The sequence below is a fragment of the Ochotona princeps genome, chromosome 4, assembly GCF_030435755.1.
Source record: "Ochotona princeps isolate mOchPri1 chromosome 4, mOchPri1.hap1, whole genome shotgun sequence".
Taxonomy (NCBI): domain Eukaryota; kingdom Metazoa; phylum Chordata; class Mammalia; order Lagomorpha; family Ochotonidae; genus Ochotona; species Ochotona princeps.
The window spans coordinates 95,147,436-95,167,627 of record NC_080835.1 but is presented as its reverse complement, the minus strand read 5'-3'; the positions used below and the strand labels follow the sequence as shown (position 1 = coordinate 95,167,627).

Genomic DNA, 20,192 nt, shown 5'->3' with positions numbered 1-20,192 from the left:
GGGTTTTCTCCCCTGCAGGTTCTGGGCTCCTATGCCAACTCCTCCATGGCTCTTAAGCTCTGGACAGTTGGTGATGACCAACTCCCTGGCTCTCCAGCTTGCAAGGGGCACATCAGGGAACTTCTCAGCCTCCTAGTCAGATGGGCCAATTGCCACAACAAGCTCCTTTTGTGTTTTTATTGATGTCTCCCTGTTTCTGTTTTCCTGGAGGAATCTAAGGCCTTTTCCCTCTGAAAGTGACTAATACCTTCAATTCCCAAAACAATAAACACATCACAGCCAAGTGTCTCATGAAGATGTGTGAAGACAAGGCTGGCACATGACATATGGAAAGTGGCAGGATCCAGGGTGAAAGGCAGAATGAGTGAAGGAAAATGCAGGTATAGCCAGAAATGCCACAGACTCAGACCGCCCCCTCCAAAACACTGGGACACAGTCTGAGAGCAAAGATAAACACACATACTCCAAAGGAAAACTATCAAACAGTTACTATTCTGCTAAGTTTCTACTATGTAGCAATAAATTCTATTTGAAATAAACCATTTAGGTGGCCATACGACACCAAAGCGGGCTACAAGACCAACATCCATCCCATATGGGCACTGGTGCCATTCCCTGGCTGCTTCACTTCCCGTTCCAGCTCCCTGCTTACTGCCCCGAGAAAGCAAAAGAAGATGAACTAAGGATTGGGGCTCCGGCACCCGCGTGAGAGACCCATATGCAGCAGCTGCTTCCTCTGGCTTCCACTTGGATTGCAACTATTTGGGGAGTGAACCAACGGATGGAAGAGCTCTCACTTTTAAATAAGCAAATAGGAAAGGGGTAGAGAAGAAGGCGGGCGGAGAGGAAGAGAAGAGAAGCAAGGAAAGAGAAATCATTTAGACCTGACAGTCTCATTATGCCTACGTAACAAGATGGACAGAATGCAGAGAAGCATTGAGGTTTGGCCGGGGCCCTGTAAATGATGGTGAATGCAAAAACTAGCCTTCAAACCCAAAAAGATGTAATACTGCAGGAAGATGCAAAGGGTGAAATCTAAATGAAGAAAATCTTACAGGCAGCAAACTCAAATACACTAAAGATCAAAAATGGGACTGTAAAAAGCGTGCGCGTAAAAGAAAAGCCCCAGCATCCATCTATTTATTATTCGTTGCAGAAAGCGAGGGAGACACAACCCACGCCCAGCACACAGAGGAACGAACCTCCCAGAGCCTAGACAGGCTCCAGCGCGGCCGGGAGGCGGGGCAGGCAGCCGCTTCCGGTTCCGGGCACCGAGGCCCCACGTGTTCCGACCCGCTAGGCCCCGCGCCGCTCGGATCCGGCGCCGCTGTTCCGGCCGGGAGTGGGTGGGGGAGAAGTCGGGGCAGGGGAGGAGCCGCCGGAGCTGCGGGAGCCGTGAGTGTTGGGGGGCCGGGCCGGATCGGACAGGGCCCGGCAGGGCCGGGGAGGACCGGGCAGGGCCGGGCTGGGAGGCGGGGGAGGGCCCGGAGACCCCGCCCCCCGGAGCCTGGGGGACGCTGGCCGTGCTGGGGACCGGGGGGTTGCCGGGGGCCGAGGGGCACGAGGCCGGCAGCCTTTGGGGGGTGCCTGCCGCTGGCGCCGGCCCGAGCCGGAGCTTCCCGGGATGCGTCCCTCGCTGCCCAGCCGCCGCCCTCCGCCCCTCCGGGGCCTGCAGCAGCGGTGTTAGCCCGCACCTCCTCCTGCTTCCGCGCCCACCGCCAGCTCGGGCTGGGCGGAGGGGAGTGGTCACGGCCGCTGGGTTTGCCGCTACCTGTCCTCACCCCGCCTCTCCGAGGGGCTCCGGGAGCCCTTCCCTGGCAGGTTCCCCGCCAGCCTGTCCTAAAGCAGGCCCTTGCGCGCAGCTTGGCTCGGCTCGCCCGTGATCTTATCACCTATGAACCTGTGCAGACCCCGAGCCTTTCCTAAGAGGCAGTCGCTGGGGTGTCCACTCACGACCCGGCGCTTACAGCCAGTGTTGGCACCACCGAGCACCGCTGGGAGCCCTCAGCAGCAGCACGCGGCCCTCCTGTCTGCCTTGACTAAAAGTTTGCTAGTTTGGATGCTGGGGACAGACCGCATTCTCCCCGGGGGTCAGTCCTAATTTTTAGCTTTCTAACGCAGACGATGTGTACGTCCAAAAATGCCTCCATGATAATCCTTTCTTTCTACGTTGGTGTCTGGCCTGCCTGGCCTTCCCTTCCCCACCCCTCCCCCCATGAAGACTGTGCCTTGGAGCCAGCCCTTCTCAAAGCACCTTGGTCCCACGGAGCACTTCGGGCTCCCCCTAAGAGGCTAGGCTTAGAACTGTTGCTGTTTTCTCTGTCCACACTCTGCAGGTGACAGCTACACTCAGAAGCCACCAAGAATGCTAGTGGAGCCCCTCCTCCCTCCCAGCTTCTCTTCCAAGCTTCCCCATGGCCCCTGATCCAGAAAGCTACTTCAGAAAGGTTGTGGGACTAGCCATGGGAGGCATGTTGGTGGGAAGTGCGTGAGAGCGTGCAGTTAGGGTTTGCGCCCCAGCTTGGGGACCTCTCTGCTGCTGTTACGTGGCATGAGGGTGAGCCAGGTTGGGGAGGGGAGTGGAAGTGTCTCCTCCCTGCAACAAACACCTGGGATTCATACTTTCTCCCCCTCTCTCCCCCAGATCTAGCCCTTTTGCACTCTATCCTCTCTTGCAGTAGACATTTCAAGGGCACGGTGAGGTTTACTACAATGTGAGGGACTGCTGGTCATTACAGACTAGACCGATGAGGTAAGTGACAGGTTTACACCGTTTTCCCAGTTTATTTGGCTGATATAAAATGGCCCCGGATGGTTTCTGGTTTTGCTACCCTCTTACCAGCCATTCCTTCCATTTGACCACACTTTGATAGTCAACCCGAATTACTTCCTTGCCTCAGGTGCTGGTTCTAAAACTTGCCATCCTAACTTTGGTGCCTGAAGGGCATGTTAAACAGCCAACCAGCATTGATGAGCACAGTGGAAAATGGCTTGACTGATAGCAAGCCTAGGCTGCGGTGGAGGGCTTGCATGGCCAGCAGTCTCAGGCTGCGGGTAGGTTTCCCACTTTGAGACCTGCAGCCATTTCTGCACTGGAGCCCTTGGAGATGTAAAGACCTGTTAGTGCTGCTCAGGCTGGGACTTAGTAATCTGGTCTTTGGTGGGGCATGTAACCAGGTAGGTCTGCATTCTTTTGCTTGTGAAACCTAGTACATTTTTTTAAAAAACAGGTCAGGAAACAATGCTACATTATCTTAAATCAAATTTAAGATGAAATAATGGTGACCTTTTTCTCCTTGACTTTATTGTTTGGATAGGCAGCTTTGGTTGTGATCATGTAGATGAGGCCCATGTCTGGGTTCATGCTGTGAATGCTTGGTATTGCTGAAGTCCCTGCTGTTTCTTGACTGCTTGTTAACGTTTCTCAAGGTCTCAGTCTGTGATTCACCTGTGTCTGGCCAGCACCTCAGATCCAATACAGTAGGTATTTGTCATGGCATCAGCTCTGCCCCTAACCCCCTCCTCTTGAAGTTTTTCATGCCATGTCACAGTAAAGTACACTGTGGCTAGAACACCTGACCTTCCCGGCAAGTGACTGGAATGAATGAGAAAGCCATACTCCTTTGCCTATCACCGTGAGCAATTTATTGCCCAGGGTCCCTGGCATCCACTGATTCTGGATTTTTCAGTACTTCTAAATCCAAGTTGGCATAAAAAAAATGTACTGAGTTTCTTTTATACTAAGAGCTTCATCAAGTGGTAGACCTTAGGAAATCCTTCCTCTGAAGGGCAGGGCTCACAGTGAGGGAGACAGGCACTACACACCCCTGTAAAAATGGCTCCTTTGGATCATGATAGTCTGTAGTGGGAAAAGCTGACTGTCCTCACACTACTGTAGTTCAGCAGGCAAGGGTCACATCATTTGTCATCTAAGAGAGCCTTGAGCAGAACCTTGGAGGAGACTGTCAAAGCAGTAGGTGGCTGCTGGGATGTGGCATGTCAAAGCCATAAAGAGACATGACTTGAGTTGACTTGTTCTGGATTACCCATATCCAGTACCTCAGGTCAGACTCCGTTTGTATGCTCTCTTGTTAGTTCTAGTGAAATAATTGTTCTAACTGTGCAATTGGCATTGACCATGTTCCTGGTAGGAATTGAATATACCTAGTTGTAATTGTGACTGCCAGATGAGAGGGCTGCTCTCATAAGGGTGGGTGTCAAGTTTGATGTCTCTTGGTTTGCCTACCTCATTTTTGTCTGTGATTTGTTTTAAGCTGAGGTGTGCAAGTTGACCTTCACTTTTAGGTCAGTAACCACTTATGGATAGTACCCCATAAGTTTAGAAAGTCTAGCTTTGTGTTGAATATTAGCCAGCATGATCATAGTAGCCAAGTGTTCGAATTGTCTCCTGTTAAAATCTGTATTTGGCTTCCTGAGTAAGTCCCTCACACCCTCCTGGCTGATACCTAATGGACCCAATACTCAGCAGAGTAGCCAGATGTTCTAGTTCATTTCAAAGCCCTCCTCACACTGTTAAAAAGCTGGTCAGTTTCTTCAAAGGTGTTGCTCTGGGCCTTGAGAAAAGACTCATCCCTGTGGTGAGGATGAGTTTATGTGGCATGTGCCTCTTGAGGAGGAGCAAGGAGTGCATGCTGGTCGTTTCTCTCCGAAAGCTGGCCCGTCCGTTGCTCACATTGCCTGCTAGGCAATGCAGGAGATGACTGGCTAGAAAAATATTTTATTTAAAAATAGATTGTTAGGATTTTTCTCTTGCATTTCTGTGTTTACATTTTCTCCCACTGGTGTTTTTAGACCTTGATGCTAACCACAAAGGCTGCAGTCCTCACAAGAGGGCTGTGTCAGGACCTCCCCAGGCTGCCTTGGCACCACTGCTGACTGGGCATCTCTGTTTCTTCCCATCTTCGCCCATGTCTACCCCCTCATTGTTTCTTTGAAACCTGTTGTAAAAAGACTTGAGCCACTTCTCTCCTTCCTGTTCAAATATGGGTTTTATGAAAGGGGGGGGGGAAAGGTATAAAGGAATGATTCCTAGAATTGTTCAACCCAATCATCATCATGTATGAGCAGGCCAGAAGTCAGGGGATGTGCTCCCTTATTTCTCTTGCCTTCTGGTTAAGTTTTCGTAGGACCGCATGGGTTTACTAACTGAGTTGGCCTCATTGCCTCCTACCAGTTACTAGGACAGGAGAGAACTTGCTGTTGGTAGGTAGAAGCATTGAGCAGGGCAGTCTCTATGATGCTTTCCAGCTGTGTTCTTAGGCCTTCGCTTCATCTTAGCTTATTGCCTTGAAAGTAAGCACTGATTTTAGTAATTCATTTGTGATATGATGGTAGAAAGTTGGTTATTTAGCATTTAAATCTTGCCTTCTTCCCAAAAGAGTTTAAAATAGCTTGAAAAAAGACAGAATAAAATACACTGAGCATCTTCCCTGTGCCTGTCTGTATGCCAACAGATTCCTGTAGATTACTTACTACTACTTAAAACAAGTATGTGAAGTATGTAGTAGTAGTAGTCCTGTTTTAATAATATAATATTGTTGGAAATGAAAGTAGGGATTCATAGCCAGGGTTGAAGTCCCTAGCCAGTACCCGGAAAGCCTGGATACACATTTGGACATAGGGCAATTAAAACAACAAAACAGAATCTTCCCAAGTGAAGGATTATATTGATATAATCTCTAAAGAGTGGTAGCGTGGGAAAAGACAAGACAGTTAACCATTTTTATTTCTCGATTTGTATCCAAAAATAGTGCGAGTAGCTGTTGAAAGGTCTTTAAACGTCTAGATTATCGTCTGCATTCAACTAAAAGTAAGAATGCAAGCTGGAAGGTGTGTAAATATCTGCCAGATATAATAATTTGGTTCATCATTTTCTTCTGAAGATAGTCGTTCGCCAGTAAACAGATCATCGTCTCTCCTTTAGGTAAATCATTGTCATTTAGGAACAACAAGGATCACCCTTGGTAGTAGCGTTTCAAGTTAGAGAACTAGATACTCTCTCGTCACTTGTGGATCTGTTTGTGTCGGGGGAATTTTGAGGGCCCTCACTGTTAAGGTGATGCCTACAGGTAAGGAAGAGGCCAGTGGGCCAAGGATTTCAGAATGGTGTTGCCTTCTCCATGTCCCCTCCCCAGCCCTACCGAACAGATCCCGAAACACCCTCCCACTCAGTCCCCTAGGCCATGGACCTGCCCAAGCTTGTTTTTCCTGACCTAGTTTCACATTCTGTCTTATTTTGTTTTTCAGTTTTTAAACTCACTGTGGAATCCTTCCAAGGAGAGTCATTGAAAAAGACATTAGAATAGCAAAGACCACAAATTGGAAAGCAGATTTGTGGCATAGCACATCCCATGAATTTTTGAATAGGACATTCGTGTTCTTTCTATAATACTAATACATATATTTGGTATGTGCATAGCCCATTTTAATTCAGAAAGCACTCTTGGCAGTCAGTTATGATCATGGTTCTCTGCATGGGGCTTTACCTGAGGTGAGGGCTCTTGTGTGTGTCCTCTCAGGAATTCCCATAGTTGTTCTAGTTACTTGATGGTTTGGGGTTGGGACATAGATCTTTGGTGCCCAGTCTAGAGCTTTGCTGTGCACTGTGTTGCTATACTGTTCTTTCCCATCTCTTACCTCTTCCCTTTCATTCCCACTGCTTCTCTTTTTCTTCGTTGGTGCCTTCTCAATCTTCTCTTCCTTGGCTGCCAAAATAAATGTGAATTGAGCAGCAGATATCTAGTTTATAACTTATGTAAGGCATTTACAAATGACAGGTTTAAAAAACATAATTATTTTAAAGTAATGAGCAAAGCCTACTTAGAGCAAGGGTGTAGAATCCATAGTATGGTATCTTTTTTCTAGAGCTACTTGAAAAGAATGAAAGTTTCTAGTCTACCTGGCTGAATTTTTTTCTCAAACTTCTGAAATGATAGATTCTTTGTTAAAGACCCTGTGTACCAATTCTGCATTTCCCTCTCCCTACAGGGGTGGGAGTTGGGGTTGAAGAGTGTCTGAAAGCTTTGTCTGGATAAATGATGCGTATTGCAATTGCCTCAAGTTACTTAATATTATGTCTTTGTACATATTTTTTTCATTGGTCTTTGTACATATTAAAAATGATTCAAATCCTCAAAGGAACATGATTTTCTTTCAAATGTTCAATTGTGTGTGACTTCCATTTGGGTTATTCCTAGATAAACTTTAAAAATTCTTGTGATGACTTGGGGTTCTGTCACTTTGGGGACCACTAGGAGTACTCTGTTTTTCTCACAGTGCAAATAATGTCTTTTCTTATTTATTTATTTATCCAGCACACAGTTTTCTGGGCAAATGAATAAATAAGTTAATGCAAATGGCATGATATCTGTCCTTTCAGAAACAAACTTAAATAAAAATGTGTTTTGCATTCACCGAGTGAGTACTGTTGGGTGCAAGACTCCAATCTGGGTGCAACATGTCCTTTCCCCAGAACCTCACAGTACAGTGAGATTAAACACAACTAGATGAACAACTGTCATAATAAAGTATAGATACATGTGCATGCTCTGATATGGCGAGGTACAAGTTCCTTTGGGAGCATAAGCTGGAATGATTAGGGAAGGCACTATAGGAAAACTAAAATTCAAAGAATGACAAAAGTTAGTAAGTGAAGGGACTGCACAAACAGCATCAGGAAACCTGGTTAGAGCGTGGGGAAGAGATCCTGAAGAGTCAGTCACTCCAGCAGTAACCCACAGTAAAAGTGGCAGTCACAGGGAAAAGAAGTCCTCACAGAAACCATGTTTTGCTGGGCCTTGAATGTCAGGTTGCAAGGAGTTTTGAGTTTTATCTAAAGCTACCACAGAGCCATTGGCAAATTTTGTATGTTTAGAAAGCTCACTACTCAGTCTTCACAGTGTTGAGTGAAGCTAATGTGGGTAAGCTTCCTGCCCTGGCCATCTCCCTCTCTCTTCCAAAAACTAAACCATAATGTGTAGGTCTCAGAAGTAGAAATGAAACCTTAAGGAATAAATACAAGTTGATTGTACCATGAGCCAACGAGATGTCATACCAAAGAAAGTTTTCTAGGATTGTAATACCTGTGCTTTCCTCGGGGACTAAGACTTATACACTAGGGAGCTTGGAAGTTACGGAATTGAGTTTTGCCGAGCTACTTTTCCTTGAAAATCTGCCTACTTGCCGAAGAAATTGCAAAGAGGCCATGTCTTCACAGGTTTAGCACCTTCATAGGTTTAACACCCTGGCTAAAAGTATAGAATTGTCCAAAATAGACTTAGACTTTGATGAAGTGTGTTGTAAATGACAGGATAATGGAATAAGCACATGATGGAATGATTTCAGGGGAACCAATCACAAATAAGGTTGTTATTGACTGAGCCCATGCTGGGCAGCAAAGATGAAATGCAGCTTTTGAGAGTGAGCTGCTAACCATGATGGTGAATCTGAAGCAGCTGTACAAGAGAAGGATCCTTGGGGCTACATGTGTGCACTGGCGTGAAGACCCATCATGCAATTTAGTTGTCTAGGCACCATAGACATGCTACGGCGGCGCTGAGGATATGGTCATTTTTAATAGGTTCTGTTATTACCTTCTGCTGGATCATGGTGGCTCAACCAGAAGAATGACAATGCAGATAAAGAAATGGATGAATTTGGACGTTTTCTTTGGGCAGAATCAATAAAACTTGGTGAAGAATAAAAGAAAAAGAAAGCATAAGACAGGAAAAGATGGGTTCTATATGTTAAAGTAGGAAGAAAGCTTCCAAGGTGAAAGTGTATTCATTTCTAATGCATAGTAGTCCTCTGTTATCCATGAAAAGTATGTCCCAAGACTCCCAGTAGATGCCTGAAATTAGGAAGAGTACTAAAACTTCACCTCACTGCATTTAGATGCAGCATATTGCCATTATTTTTCTGCCGTTGTCTTCTACCCCCAAATTTAATGACTTCCGTTTAAGCACTTAACAGATTGTAGCCACAACTTTAGCAGTTTGAAATGTGGCTGCCAAATTTTCACAAGTGTCTTTTTCCTTCACAATTTTCCAGATGTAGCTCTGAACAGCCTCAGCATGCAACTTCTTTTCTTGTTAAGTCAAGAATTCCACATTTTTTAGCTTCTCTTTAGCATTGCACCAGCATTGCTACTCTTTTTTTGGGGGGGGGACCATTATTAAATAAAATAAGGGTTATTTGAACACAAACACTGCCTTATCATGACAGTGAGCTAATCTGACAGTAAAGATGGTTACCGGGTGGCTAACAGGCCAGTAGTGTGGGTAATCTGACTACACTGGACAAGGGATGGTTGGCATCCTGGCAGGAGGGAAAGCAAGGTGCAAGGTTTTACCACACTTGTTAGAAGAGCACCTAGGTTAAAACTTAGGAAGTATTTATTTCGGCTGTGTTCTTTGTAATATTTTTGAGTCTTGGTTGGTAAACAACTAAAACCATGGAAAATTAATGACAGATAAGTGGAGACTAATGGATGATGCACTGCACTGTAGATACTGGAGAGTAACAGTCCTCACTTGTTGCAGGAAGAATAAACAGCGGCTATGTAATATGGCAATGACCAGGATCAAGATGTGCCCAGATGACCATCGAGGAAGATAAGAGATTTCTAAATGTTAAGAGTAGGGGAATCAAACCAAAGAAAACCTCAGAAGACCATGAAGCCCGAGTCATGTCTTGAAAATAAACTTTAAGCAGTTCTAAAGAGAAGGAAGAGCATGTTAGAAAGCTGTCACAGGACTTCGGTGTGTGTGAGAGAAAAGATTGGACAGGAGAGCAGAGGGCACAAAATGAAGGTCAGCCTAGTACATAGTACTTTGAGGTTTGTATTCACCTAAAAGACAGGAATTGTTGGAGTAACTAGGTTTGCCAAGAGCTTCTTCAGGCAGTACTCTTAATAGAACATTGAAAAGATCAAGGCTGGGGACAGGGAACTCGTATTTGGAGACAGTTGTAGTCCAGGTGAGAACTGTAAAAGATGGGAATAAAGGAGAAGTTGATGGAGAGAAATAGGAACAGGAGGAATAGAGGAATATTCTATGCAGAGGGGACAGGCTTCAAGAAAGCTTGAGAAGGCACCCTGTTTTAGATGGATTGGTGTATTCATTCTAGGTAGGTGATCGAGAAAGAGTCCAGCATTGGCCTTGAAAAACTGCTTGGCTATTCAATGCCCAAGATGCAGAATGGATCTTAACTAATGTTAAGAAGTTAGTTTTTTAAATATGAGCAATGTACTTAGAGCTGTAACTTAGATAATGATTAATAGTGAAGTGTATCAGTCTTCTAAACATTCAAAAAATTAATGCATTTAATTCTGTACCTGTTGAATGAATGTCGCAAGTATCTATTCCATGAACGGACGAACTCACATAAAGACAATAAGAAAATGACCATGGTTCCACCTGTGTCCCATGCCTGGTATATGGAAGAACCAGGATTCAGACCTAACCTGTACCATCCTTGGTGTTTCTCACACGTGGGTGCACCTTAGGACCTTCGTATCGCCTTTTCTTATGAGGCAGCTGTCTGGAATGAATCAGAATGTCAAAAAGAATGATGTGTGATATTGTGGCCTTTTGCAGAAGCTCCTCTGCTAATTCTGTTGGACCGAGTGCACAGGTCCCAAAGAGATGATGAGGGCACGCACTGAAGCAGTGTGTGGGAAGGAGGAGGGAAAAAGCACTGCAGATGGGTAGGTGTTAGGATTAGCTCCAGCAGCTTCAAGCATTGAAGCAGAATCAAGCGAATCCAGTGATGCAGAGTTGTTTGTCGGTAGGGATGATCTCAGCCAAGATAAGATTCCACAAAAAGTGCATTTGTAAGCAAGAATCATGAATTTTGCATTTAACAGCTGAGCATTCAGGTCTGTGGATCAGCTAATTAAAGATGTCTTAACAAGAAAAAGGTTGGTTTTTAGGGTTTCTAGGTGCCAGCTTCTTGTGTAAGTACACACCATTATAATCCTCCCTTCAAATCTCTGAGTTCTCATCTTTCCCAAGTTAATATTGAGTATTGATAATGCATTTCCATAAAGCCTTCCCCATCTGTGACAGGCCTGCTGAGGTGTGTCATCTCAATGTATGAGTGTTCTTCAAAATGTTCATGGAAAACACAATTTTTAAAAACTCATTTGGGGGCAAAAATATTTTGAAATCAATACACACTTGTGTCATGATGTACATTTTTCATGAGCTTCTTAAAGGTCCCTTTTATGTGTAGATTTTAAAACTTTGCACCCAAATAAAGTTATATTTTACTCTCCTTTCCTCACACGTTTTGAAGTACCGTAGTGCATAGTGGTTCAGATCTAAATAGGCAAGTGTGTACAGAATATACTAGTCAGCAGGAACAGGTGCTTCTGAGCTTCCTTGCTGCCAGGAATTTGAATGCTGCAGGGACCCCGGTGTAGGCGATCCCAGCGTAGGCGATCCCAGCAAGGGCCCCAGGCAGAGGTGACGAGTGTCTAGCTGCTAGGAAGGAAGGAGAGCAGATTTAGAGACATAGGAGCGAAAATTGGCAGCATCCATGAATAAAATAGAAATAACAAGGCAGTTATGAGCTGTGAATATGGTCTAGGAAAGATAGAGGACATTACCTTCAGTTCCGCAGGGTCCTGTGCCCACTAGAGCCAAAGGGAAGAATTGTGTGTAGAAGATTGTGACTAAGCAAACTGTTCCCCGTGCTTATCATTTTCTGCTTAACACTGCTCTGTCTTTCTTTCTCCATCCAGGTCCCATGGGAGAAACTTCTCGAGGTGCCCAGGCCAAGACTTGTGGGCAATGCCTGCGTGAGTGCTAGATGGTGTGAGACCACCCCAGAGCCAGGAAATGGCCACAGCCTTGGAGCCAGAGGATCAGGGGCTTTGGGAAGAAGAGGGAATCTTCACCGTGAAACTGGAGGATGATTTCACCTGTCGGCCAGAGTCTGTCTTGCAGAGGGACGACCCTGTGCTGGAGACCTCTCACCAGAACTTCCGACGCTTCCGCTACCAGGAAGCAGCAAGCCCTCGAGAAGCGCTCATCCGACTCCGAGAACTTTGTCACCAGTGGCTGAGGCCAGAGAGGCGGACAAAGGAGCAGATCCTGGAGCTGCTCGTGCTAGAGCAGTTCCTCACCGTCCTGCCTGGAGAACTTCAGAGCTGGGTGCGGGGCCAGCGGCCTGAGAGTGGCGAGGAGGCGGTGACGCTGGTGGAGGGTTTGCAGAAACAGCCCAGGAGACCAAGGCGGTGGGTGAGGAGGGGGAGTCCTGATCTGTGTGATGTGGAGGGGGACTCCTTACAGGAATGCCGGATTGCCAGGGTCCCTGTAGCTTACCCCTTGGATCTAATCACCTCAACCTTGGGTGTGCTATCACATTCAGGCTGCTCATGGCAGGGGTGTGTGTGTGTATGAGTGTGACTTTCTGGGTTTAGAACACCTGCCAAGGGAGCATCTGAGGGGACATCAGCCTCCTAAGTCATGGTCTTGGTGTTCCCTCTGGATGGTGAGCTTTCAATTCCAAGGGAACAGAATTTTGTGGCTTCCTCCAAAGCTCTTTGAGATACCCAGTCCCAGCCCCACTTCCAGAGCAGTCAGCCAGGACAGTGGACAGCAAGGGGAGCTGCAGGTGGTGGTGTACCTGGATGTGGGTGGGATGGGTACCTCCAAGCCCTGACTCCTGGGGACAGGGTGAAGGGAAGGGGTGAGTGTCTTCTACCTGACCCTAGGGAGGGGAGGAAACCCTTCAGCTACCCTTTATAGGCCTTCCCATCCAGGTCCCTCCAGGGAAGCCTTCCTCTAGAAAAACTGCTAAAAGAAGCCTTGATGACAACCAAGAAGTTTCTCCTGACTGTACAATGACTGGAAGTTGGAATTATTCCCAGGTGACCGTCCATGTTCACGGCCAGGAAGTCCTCTCAGAGGAGACTGTACATCTAGGGCCAGTGCCCGGGTCCCCCAGTGAGCTGCAGGATCCTATACAGACCTCAACGTCTGAGCAATCCCAGGAGGAAACCACACACAGCCTGGAGCAAGAGGCAGCAGAGGAGCAGAGCGCAGGCAGCGAAGAGGAGTTGCGGCCTCCTGAGATTGGTAAGAAACCTCAGCCAAACGGGATTGTGGCCTAGGGAGTTGTGGGGGAGCTGGAGAGGTTCCTCCTCTACCAAGGAGGAAGAGTGGATTGCAATTGGAAGGACTCACAAAATCCACATTCTTGATGAGACACTTCCCACCAGAGTTCCCTATAAATGGGGCCAAGCCTAGCAGCATTCTCGGTTATTCTGTTGATGTTCTGCTCGTCTTCCTACTGCTAGAATTGGGAAGCTGCCGTTTGAACAGTTTCTTGATTGTCATAGCAGGGACTTTAGGACGACATTCCTGCCAGAGATGATGGGGGATGCTCAACTCTCTGTCAGTCACTGTTAAACAGTGTTACTGATATCTGCGTCTTTTTTTTTTTTGTCTCTGTTAGAAGTCCCAGTACCCCAGGACCCAGAGCTGCCTGCTGAGGGGACCTCTGGAGAGCCTGAGATGGTTGCCCTCCTCACTGCTCTGTCGCAGGTGCGCCCCGATTCTGCATCACAGAGTCTGTTTGAAGAGCCTGTTGATGTCGGTAATCTGTAAAGCAGGTCAGGCTGGACACAAATTCACCTTGCCCTTTGGCAAGTGTAAGTTCTCAGGAGGAGAAGAGATTGTAAGGTAAATCGTAACACTACCAATCGTCTGCAGGCTCCATAGCCTCTTGATTCTGTTGACCAGAGGGACTAGCAAAATGGGATTATTTTGTAGCACTATGGTACAACTGTTTTTGTTTTGTATTTATTTATTTACTTATTTGGAAAGCAGATTGAAAGAGAGGAAGAGAGAAGTTTTTATCCAGTGATTTACTCCCCAAATGGCCATGACGGCTAGGGCTGGGCCAAGCTGAAGCCAGGAACCAGAAACTCTCAGTTTCCCACATGGTTGATGGTGACCCAAGTACTTAGACCTCTTCTGTTGCTTTCCCAGCAGCATCAGCAGGATTAGAAGCAGAGCAGCTGGGGTCAGAAGCAGGTCAGTCCTCAGACTGCAGCACCAACATACCATGCAGTTGGCAGTTTGAGTCCCAGCGGCTATACTCCTGATCCAGCTCCCTGCTTATGGTTTGGGAAAACAGTGGAGAGTGACACAAAGCTTTGGAACCCCACACCCACATAAGAGATCCGGAAGAAGCTGCTGTCTCAGCTCTGGATATTGTGGCCATTTGGGGAGTGAACCAGTGGAAGAGGTCTCTGTCTCTGTGTGTGTCTTTGTTTCTCCTTTTCTCTCTATAAAAACTGTCTCTCAGGTAAAAATATATAAATCCTAAAAAAAAAAAAAAAAAAGGCAGAGCCGTCAAAAATTGAACCTGTACTTTGATATAGGCTGTTGTTGTTACAAGGAGCAGCTTAACTTGCCACACCGCAACAACTTCTGTAATATAACATTGAAGTTGATGAGTGGTAGGGTTGGTTTGTTTTTCTTTTTTAGTAAGTTTGTTGGCCAAAAACTGTCCCACTACCATGGGTCAGAGCCCTGAAACTAAGCTATGTGGCTAGAAATTCAAGCAACCAGTTTCATCTGTAGGGTCAGATTATAGTCTGGCTAGAAACAAAAGTCCTATTTGACATTGACCGTAAATAAATAGAGTCAGTTAAGAAGAATTTCATAGAAATGAATTTTTACAAATACAGATATGGAGCCCAGTGCAGTAACCTACTGGCTAAAGTCCTCACCTTGGATCTGCCAGGATCCAAATGGATGCCAGCTCATGTCCCAGCTACCCCACTTCCCATCCACTTTCCCTGCTTGTGGCCTGGGAAAGCAGTCGAGGACGGCCCAAAGCCTTGGAACCCTGCACCCATGTGTGAGACCCAGAGGAATCTCCTGGCTCCTGGCTTTGTATCAGCTCAGCTCCAACCATTGAGACCACTTGGGGAGTGAATCAGCAGACAAAAGATCTTTCTGTCTCTCCTTCTCTGTAAATGTGCCTTTCCAACAAAAACAAAATATAAATATAAAGATGGTATTAAGACATCAAATAAGGAATTTCATGATGACTGTTAAACAACTGTTTTGAATTTTAAACAATACTGTAAAGAAAAATACGTGCCAGCCCAGAGGGAAAGCGGTTGACTAGGGGTGGTCAAGGTGTGGCCAGTGCTTCCCCCAAACCAGAAGACAGAGGACGCCTCTTGAGCTATTGCAGTTTGGTCTCCTGGATGGATGCTGCCTGTGCCTGTGAACTTCTTCCAGGAGGAAATTCTGAGGTTCCCTCCAAAGTGTCACATTCTGATTGAATCCTTGTGTTGTTTCAGGGCCTGGTGACTTTCAAGGATGTGGCTGTTTGCTTCTCCCAAGACCAGTGGAGCGATCTGGATCCAACACAGAAAGAGTTCTATGGAGAATACGTCTTGGAAGAAGACTGTGGAATAGTAGTCTCTTTGTGTAAGTAATTTCAAGCCTTTGTAAAGCATTCTGAGCTGTTGGAAATGGGAGGCTTGATCTCACATCTTAGGTTATATGCTCTGATCTGCTGTTAACGCTTCCCCACCAATGCAATTAAAGAAATCATTGGCTATGGAAGGGCTAGGTGGTGTCCTTCCAAGTTAAGAGTAAGAGAACAATGCTCAGAAACCTCTAATAAGAAAATGATGCTGTAATATTTTAGCTCTAAGATAGAAATGTTTGATGTAACCATTTAAATTTCAGACGAGATCAGGCGCATTCAGGGTGGTATGGCCCTAGACGATTTAAGCATTTAAATTTCAAAACAAGCAGTTAGGAAGATAATTGTTTTCTTGAATATGGAAAAAGAGGATGAGGTTTACAGTGATGCAGGGAAAAGACACAAGGAGGGCAACAGATGGCCGAGTTAAAGGTGCACATGTTAAAGAGAGCGAAACAGTCATCAGCTGACTTAGATAAGTATGTGCTCGCAACCCAGCAAAGAGAACAGGCCAGCTCTTAGCACAGAGAGTTGCCGAGCCCATCGTGATGACCTCCCCTCCCTCTCTTGAACAGCGTTTCCAATCCCCAGACTAGAGGAGATCCCCCAGGAGACCGAGGAAGAGCCACAGGTCCCAGATGTCGCAGAGCCTCCTCACGAGCTAGAAGAGCCAGAAATCTTGAGTTTCATTTACACAGGTGAGAAACCCCACCTGAACTGGCCCCTCCTCAAATCAGTGCTTCACCTGCTAAGGTCCCTTCCCCTTGCTTCTCCTAACATATCAGCCATTCCTGCCCACTCCCTCTGATCACAAGTTCTTCTATTGTTTTCCTCTTCTTGACTCCCCTCCTTTGATTTGTTAGAGGGCTTTGGAGTCCAAAATGGGAGAAGAAAAATAAAATAGGTAAGCTTCTGGAATCACACCTATACCATTTACCACACAGCTCATTTAAACACTGGGATCTCAGTCTCTGCATTTGTACAATGAGAATAATGACATTGCCCCATTATAAGGATTTTTGAAACCATGTATAGAAAACTGTCTGCAAATGGGTTATTCTCTTCTTTCCCAGCCTCTGCCTGTATGAACCAGTGGCTGTTCTCCATACAGTTTTGGTCTCTGCAGACCCTGATAGAAAATACCCTCTTAGGTGGAAGGTATTGTTGTCACTTTAATTTCCCCTTTTCTCCTCTCATCCCTTGTATAGGAGATAGGAGTGAAGATGAAGAAGAGCAAGAAGACCTGAGTTTGGAAGATATGCACACATCTACTTTGGAAGATCCAGAAATTCACCAGACTCCAGATTGGGAGGTGGTCTTTGAAGATCATCCGGGAAGACTTAATGAAAGATTTAGCACAAATGTTTCTCAAGTTAATAATTTCATAACTATTCCAGAAACTGTGCCCATCCACCCCCTGCTAGGGAGACATCATGACTGTCCTGTTTGTGGAAAGAGCTTCACCTGTAATTCCCACCTGGTGAGACACCTGAGGACTCATACAGGAGAGAAACCATACACCTGCATGGAGTGTGGGAAAAGTTACACACGGAGCTCACACCTTGCCAGGCACCAGAAGGTTCACAAAATGAGCACTCCTTATAAATATCCCCAAAACCGGAAAAATCCAGATGGAGCACCGCCCGTGATTCAGGCTGAGAGAGCTCCACCTGTTGAGAAACCATACAGATGCAATGATTGTGGAAAACATTTCCGCTGGACTTCAGACCTGGTCAGGCATCAAAGGACGCATACAGGAGAAAAACCCTTCTTCTGTAATATTTGTGGCAAAAGCTTCAGCCAGAAATCTGTGCTAACAACACACCAAAGAATCCACCTTGGGGGCAAGCCCTATTTGTGTGGAGAGTGTGGAGAGGACTTCAGCGACCACAGGCGCTATCTGGCACACCGGAAGACACATGCCGCCGAGGAGCTATACCTGTGCAGCGAGTGTGGGCGCTGCTTCAACCACAGTGCAGCATTTGCCAAACACCTGCGAGGCCATGCCGCAGTGAGGCCCTGCCGGTGCAATGAGTGTGGGAAAAGCTTCAGCCGGAGGGACCATCTTGTCCGGCATCAGCGAACACACACCGGGGAGAAGCCGTTCACATGCCCTACCTGTGGGAAAAGCTTCAGCCGAGGATATCACTTAATCAGGCATCAGAGGACCCACTCAGAAAAGACCTCCTAGCATAGTCTCAGTGAGGAGATCTGCGTTCAGCAATTACCCAAGGACGGGATGAGAGAAGCCCTCTGGTCAGCCAAGAAGGCCTTTGCGTGGGAGTCACCCCTGGTGGCCCAGTCTTTATGTTGCCTCTTCCCAGCACTCCATGTGAGTCGTGGTCAGAAGCTCTCATCCTGCTCCTTTGCCTTGAGGAGTTGAGGTTTCTTCTTGACTGAAGTATACCTACTGCTACCTGATGGGTTGAAGTAGGAGAACTAGAATACTTCAGAGGTTGCAGTTAACTCTTTTCCAAAAACTAGCCTAAAGACTGCTTGACAGCGTGAAGTTTAAAGTGGCCAAGGACAACCCGTTAGGATTTGGTAAGGGATCAGTCCAGTCTGAAGGAGTCTGTCCTTACTGGGCTCAAACCTGAAAGCACACAGCCCTGAACTAAGACAGGAGATTTGCATCCTGATAACCTTTGCCTCTTGAGGGTAATTGTATAAACCTATCCCTGTCTGATTCACTCCTTCACCATGCACTTTCCTTTGATGCTGAGGGGAACCGGGAGAAGTGATCAGTGGGCAAAAACTCCAAGGCTGCTTGATAGGGACCTTGTTCAGCTGCTGCCTTCCCCACTGTCAAAGAGAAACAGGTGCCAGACACTGCTAAAGAGGAGGGCCTAGACAGATGCCTCTTCCCTTGTGGGATTTTTTTTTTTTCTCTAAGTCCTAGTACTCATGCCATTAACCTTCCTACTGTTCAGCCAGTCTCTTGGTTTTGTTCCTCGCCCTTCTGCAAGACAGATGTAGTATTTGAATGCTGAGGGATTCCGTAAAGCATCATGAAATCATAGTGAAATCATTTACATTCCCACATGTATACAAGCCTGCCCACCTCTTCTCACCACCTACTTATGGGTTGCATGAGAGTGGGTGACAGTATCAGATTCTGAAGGCACTATATTCTAGGATCATGATTGATGAGATGACATCACTGACACAAAGAAAACTGAAACCAAACTATAGCAAAACAAGGAAAAAGTGGTTGCTGCTGGCCAAAACCATCAAGACTCTGCTGGCACCCAGTTGTCTGCGTTCCTGCTTCAGTTCTCCAGTGCCAGGAAAATCCATGAGCCCCAGCACCTGGGACCCTGAGGAGTTTACCAGTAGTAAATGGCTTTCATGTAGTTTTGTCATTTGCTTTTCCTTATATAATTTCATTCTCATGTAACCAAGAACTGAATTATAGTATCACGATGGCCCAAGGATTGTTGTTGCTGAAAAAAAAAAAAAAAAGAAAGAAACTCCACAGAGATGAGGCTAAAAGATTATGAACCTCACTGCTCTGATTATGGAAGTGGCAAGGACCGGGACATGTCCTCCAGAAATGGAGCACAGGGTATGGGATTAAAGCATGAGAAGGGAGAGTCTTGTGTGCCTGGTTTATTCCATTTCACAACTCATTTTGTGCCAGTGTGCACCAGAGGAAAATGGATGGGCTGCTACGTCCCCAACGCTGTCAGCTCAGCAAGTAAATTCTCATTTGGGTCAGTAATGGTATTTTGATGGACTGGTTAATTTTGCTGCCAGTCCACCATGGACCTGGAAATACAAAGGTAAGAAATAAAAATAACATGAAATAAATGAGACGCTGGACTGGCAGCCAAGTGCCCTGGTTTCTGGGAGCTTGTGTGTTTTTTGTTGTTGTTGTTTTTGTTTTGTCCCATACCTTTCCAAGGCTTCAGGTCCCTGGAGCCTTCAAAGGTCACTCTCATCTAGATATGGGAGGGCAGTAATTTCCCATCAGGCTAGAGAAGGTGTTAGATGAAGATGAATTCACACTGCTAAGGGCCAGCCTGGAGTTGCGGAAGAGACTTGTGATATACTGGGATTTCTCAACTGTGTGCTTAACACCTGAGCTTAATTTATCCTGGGTGAAATGTCAGCTTCAAAAGATAATTCTACCAGCTCATCTTTATCTGTTTGTAAGAGATAATGAAAGACTAGAGATGGAAGGACAAATTAGCGTTTTGATTTATCTGACTTCTCATAATACAGGGAACATCTGTCAAGAAGACTATACAGAAGGGAAGGTTTCAGAGACTATCTCTTGGATCATCAAATAGTACTTCCATTGCTGATCCTGTGAATTTTTACTGTACTGACAGGAAGTCTGTGGTCCATGTTAAAAATGTTTTCTGAGGTTCCCATAGCAAAAGGGCATCTTCCAAATCAGCACAGACAGGAATAGTTTCCAGCAGCAGAGGCCGTAAGAGCCGAGGATGAAACAGTAGCAGGGTCTGGGGAGGTGAATCCAGAGCCTGGGGCAGTCATTCAGTGTAAGGGGCAGCTAGAATTTAGCAGTAGGGTCCTTGATTACCATGTTAAATATAAGTATGAAAGGAAAGGAGTTCCTTAAGATGGCATTTCAAGGAAGCTATAGAAGTCTACATAATGCAAAAAAAGGAAGTCTACCAAATCAGTTAATGAAGATGACTAGGTTGTTGAAAGTGATAAAGGAAATAGTAGAACATTATTCAACCAGATAA

At 46.0% G+C, this 20,192-nt stretch overlaps 1 protein-coding gene across 3 annotated transcripts; it reads left to right on the top strand.

The window, feature by feature from the left end:
- Positions 1-1,281: 1,281 nt before the first annotated feature.
- Positions 1,282-17,958, top strand: ZNF202 (zinc finger protein 202). Of its 3 annotated transcripts, XM_058664037.1 has the most exons (9): positions 1,282-1,395; positions 2,337-2,447; positions 2,645-2,752; positions 11,765-12,263; positions 12,896-13,103; positions 13,483-13,571; positions 15,347-15,476; positions 16,053-16,175; positions 16,686-17,958. In XM_058664037.1, exons 4-9 carry the CDS (start codon positions 11,862-11,864, stop codon positions 17,666-17,668), a joined length of 1,935 nt encoding a protein of 644 aa, XP_058520020.1. In that variant the 5' UTR covers positions 1,282-1,395; positions 2,337-2,447; positions 2,645-2,752; positions 11,765-11,861; the 3' UTR covers positions 17,669-17,958. The 3 variants fall into 3 exon arrangements, with proteins under 3 accessions (XP_058520020.1, XP_058520021.1, XP_004585028.2); XM_058664038.1 differs by lacking the exon at positions 2,337-2,447 and having other exon boundaries at positions 1,334-1,395; XM_004584971.4 differs by lacking the exon at positions 1,282-1,395 and having other exon boundaries at positions 2,217-2,447.
- Positions 17,959-20,192: the final 2,234 nt, after the last annotated feature.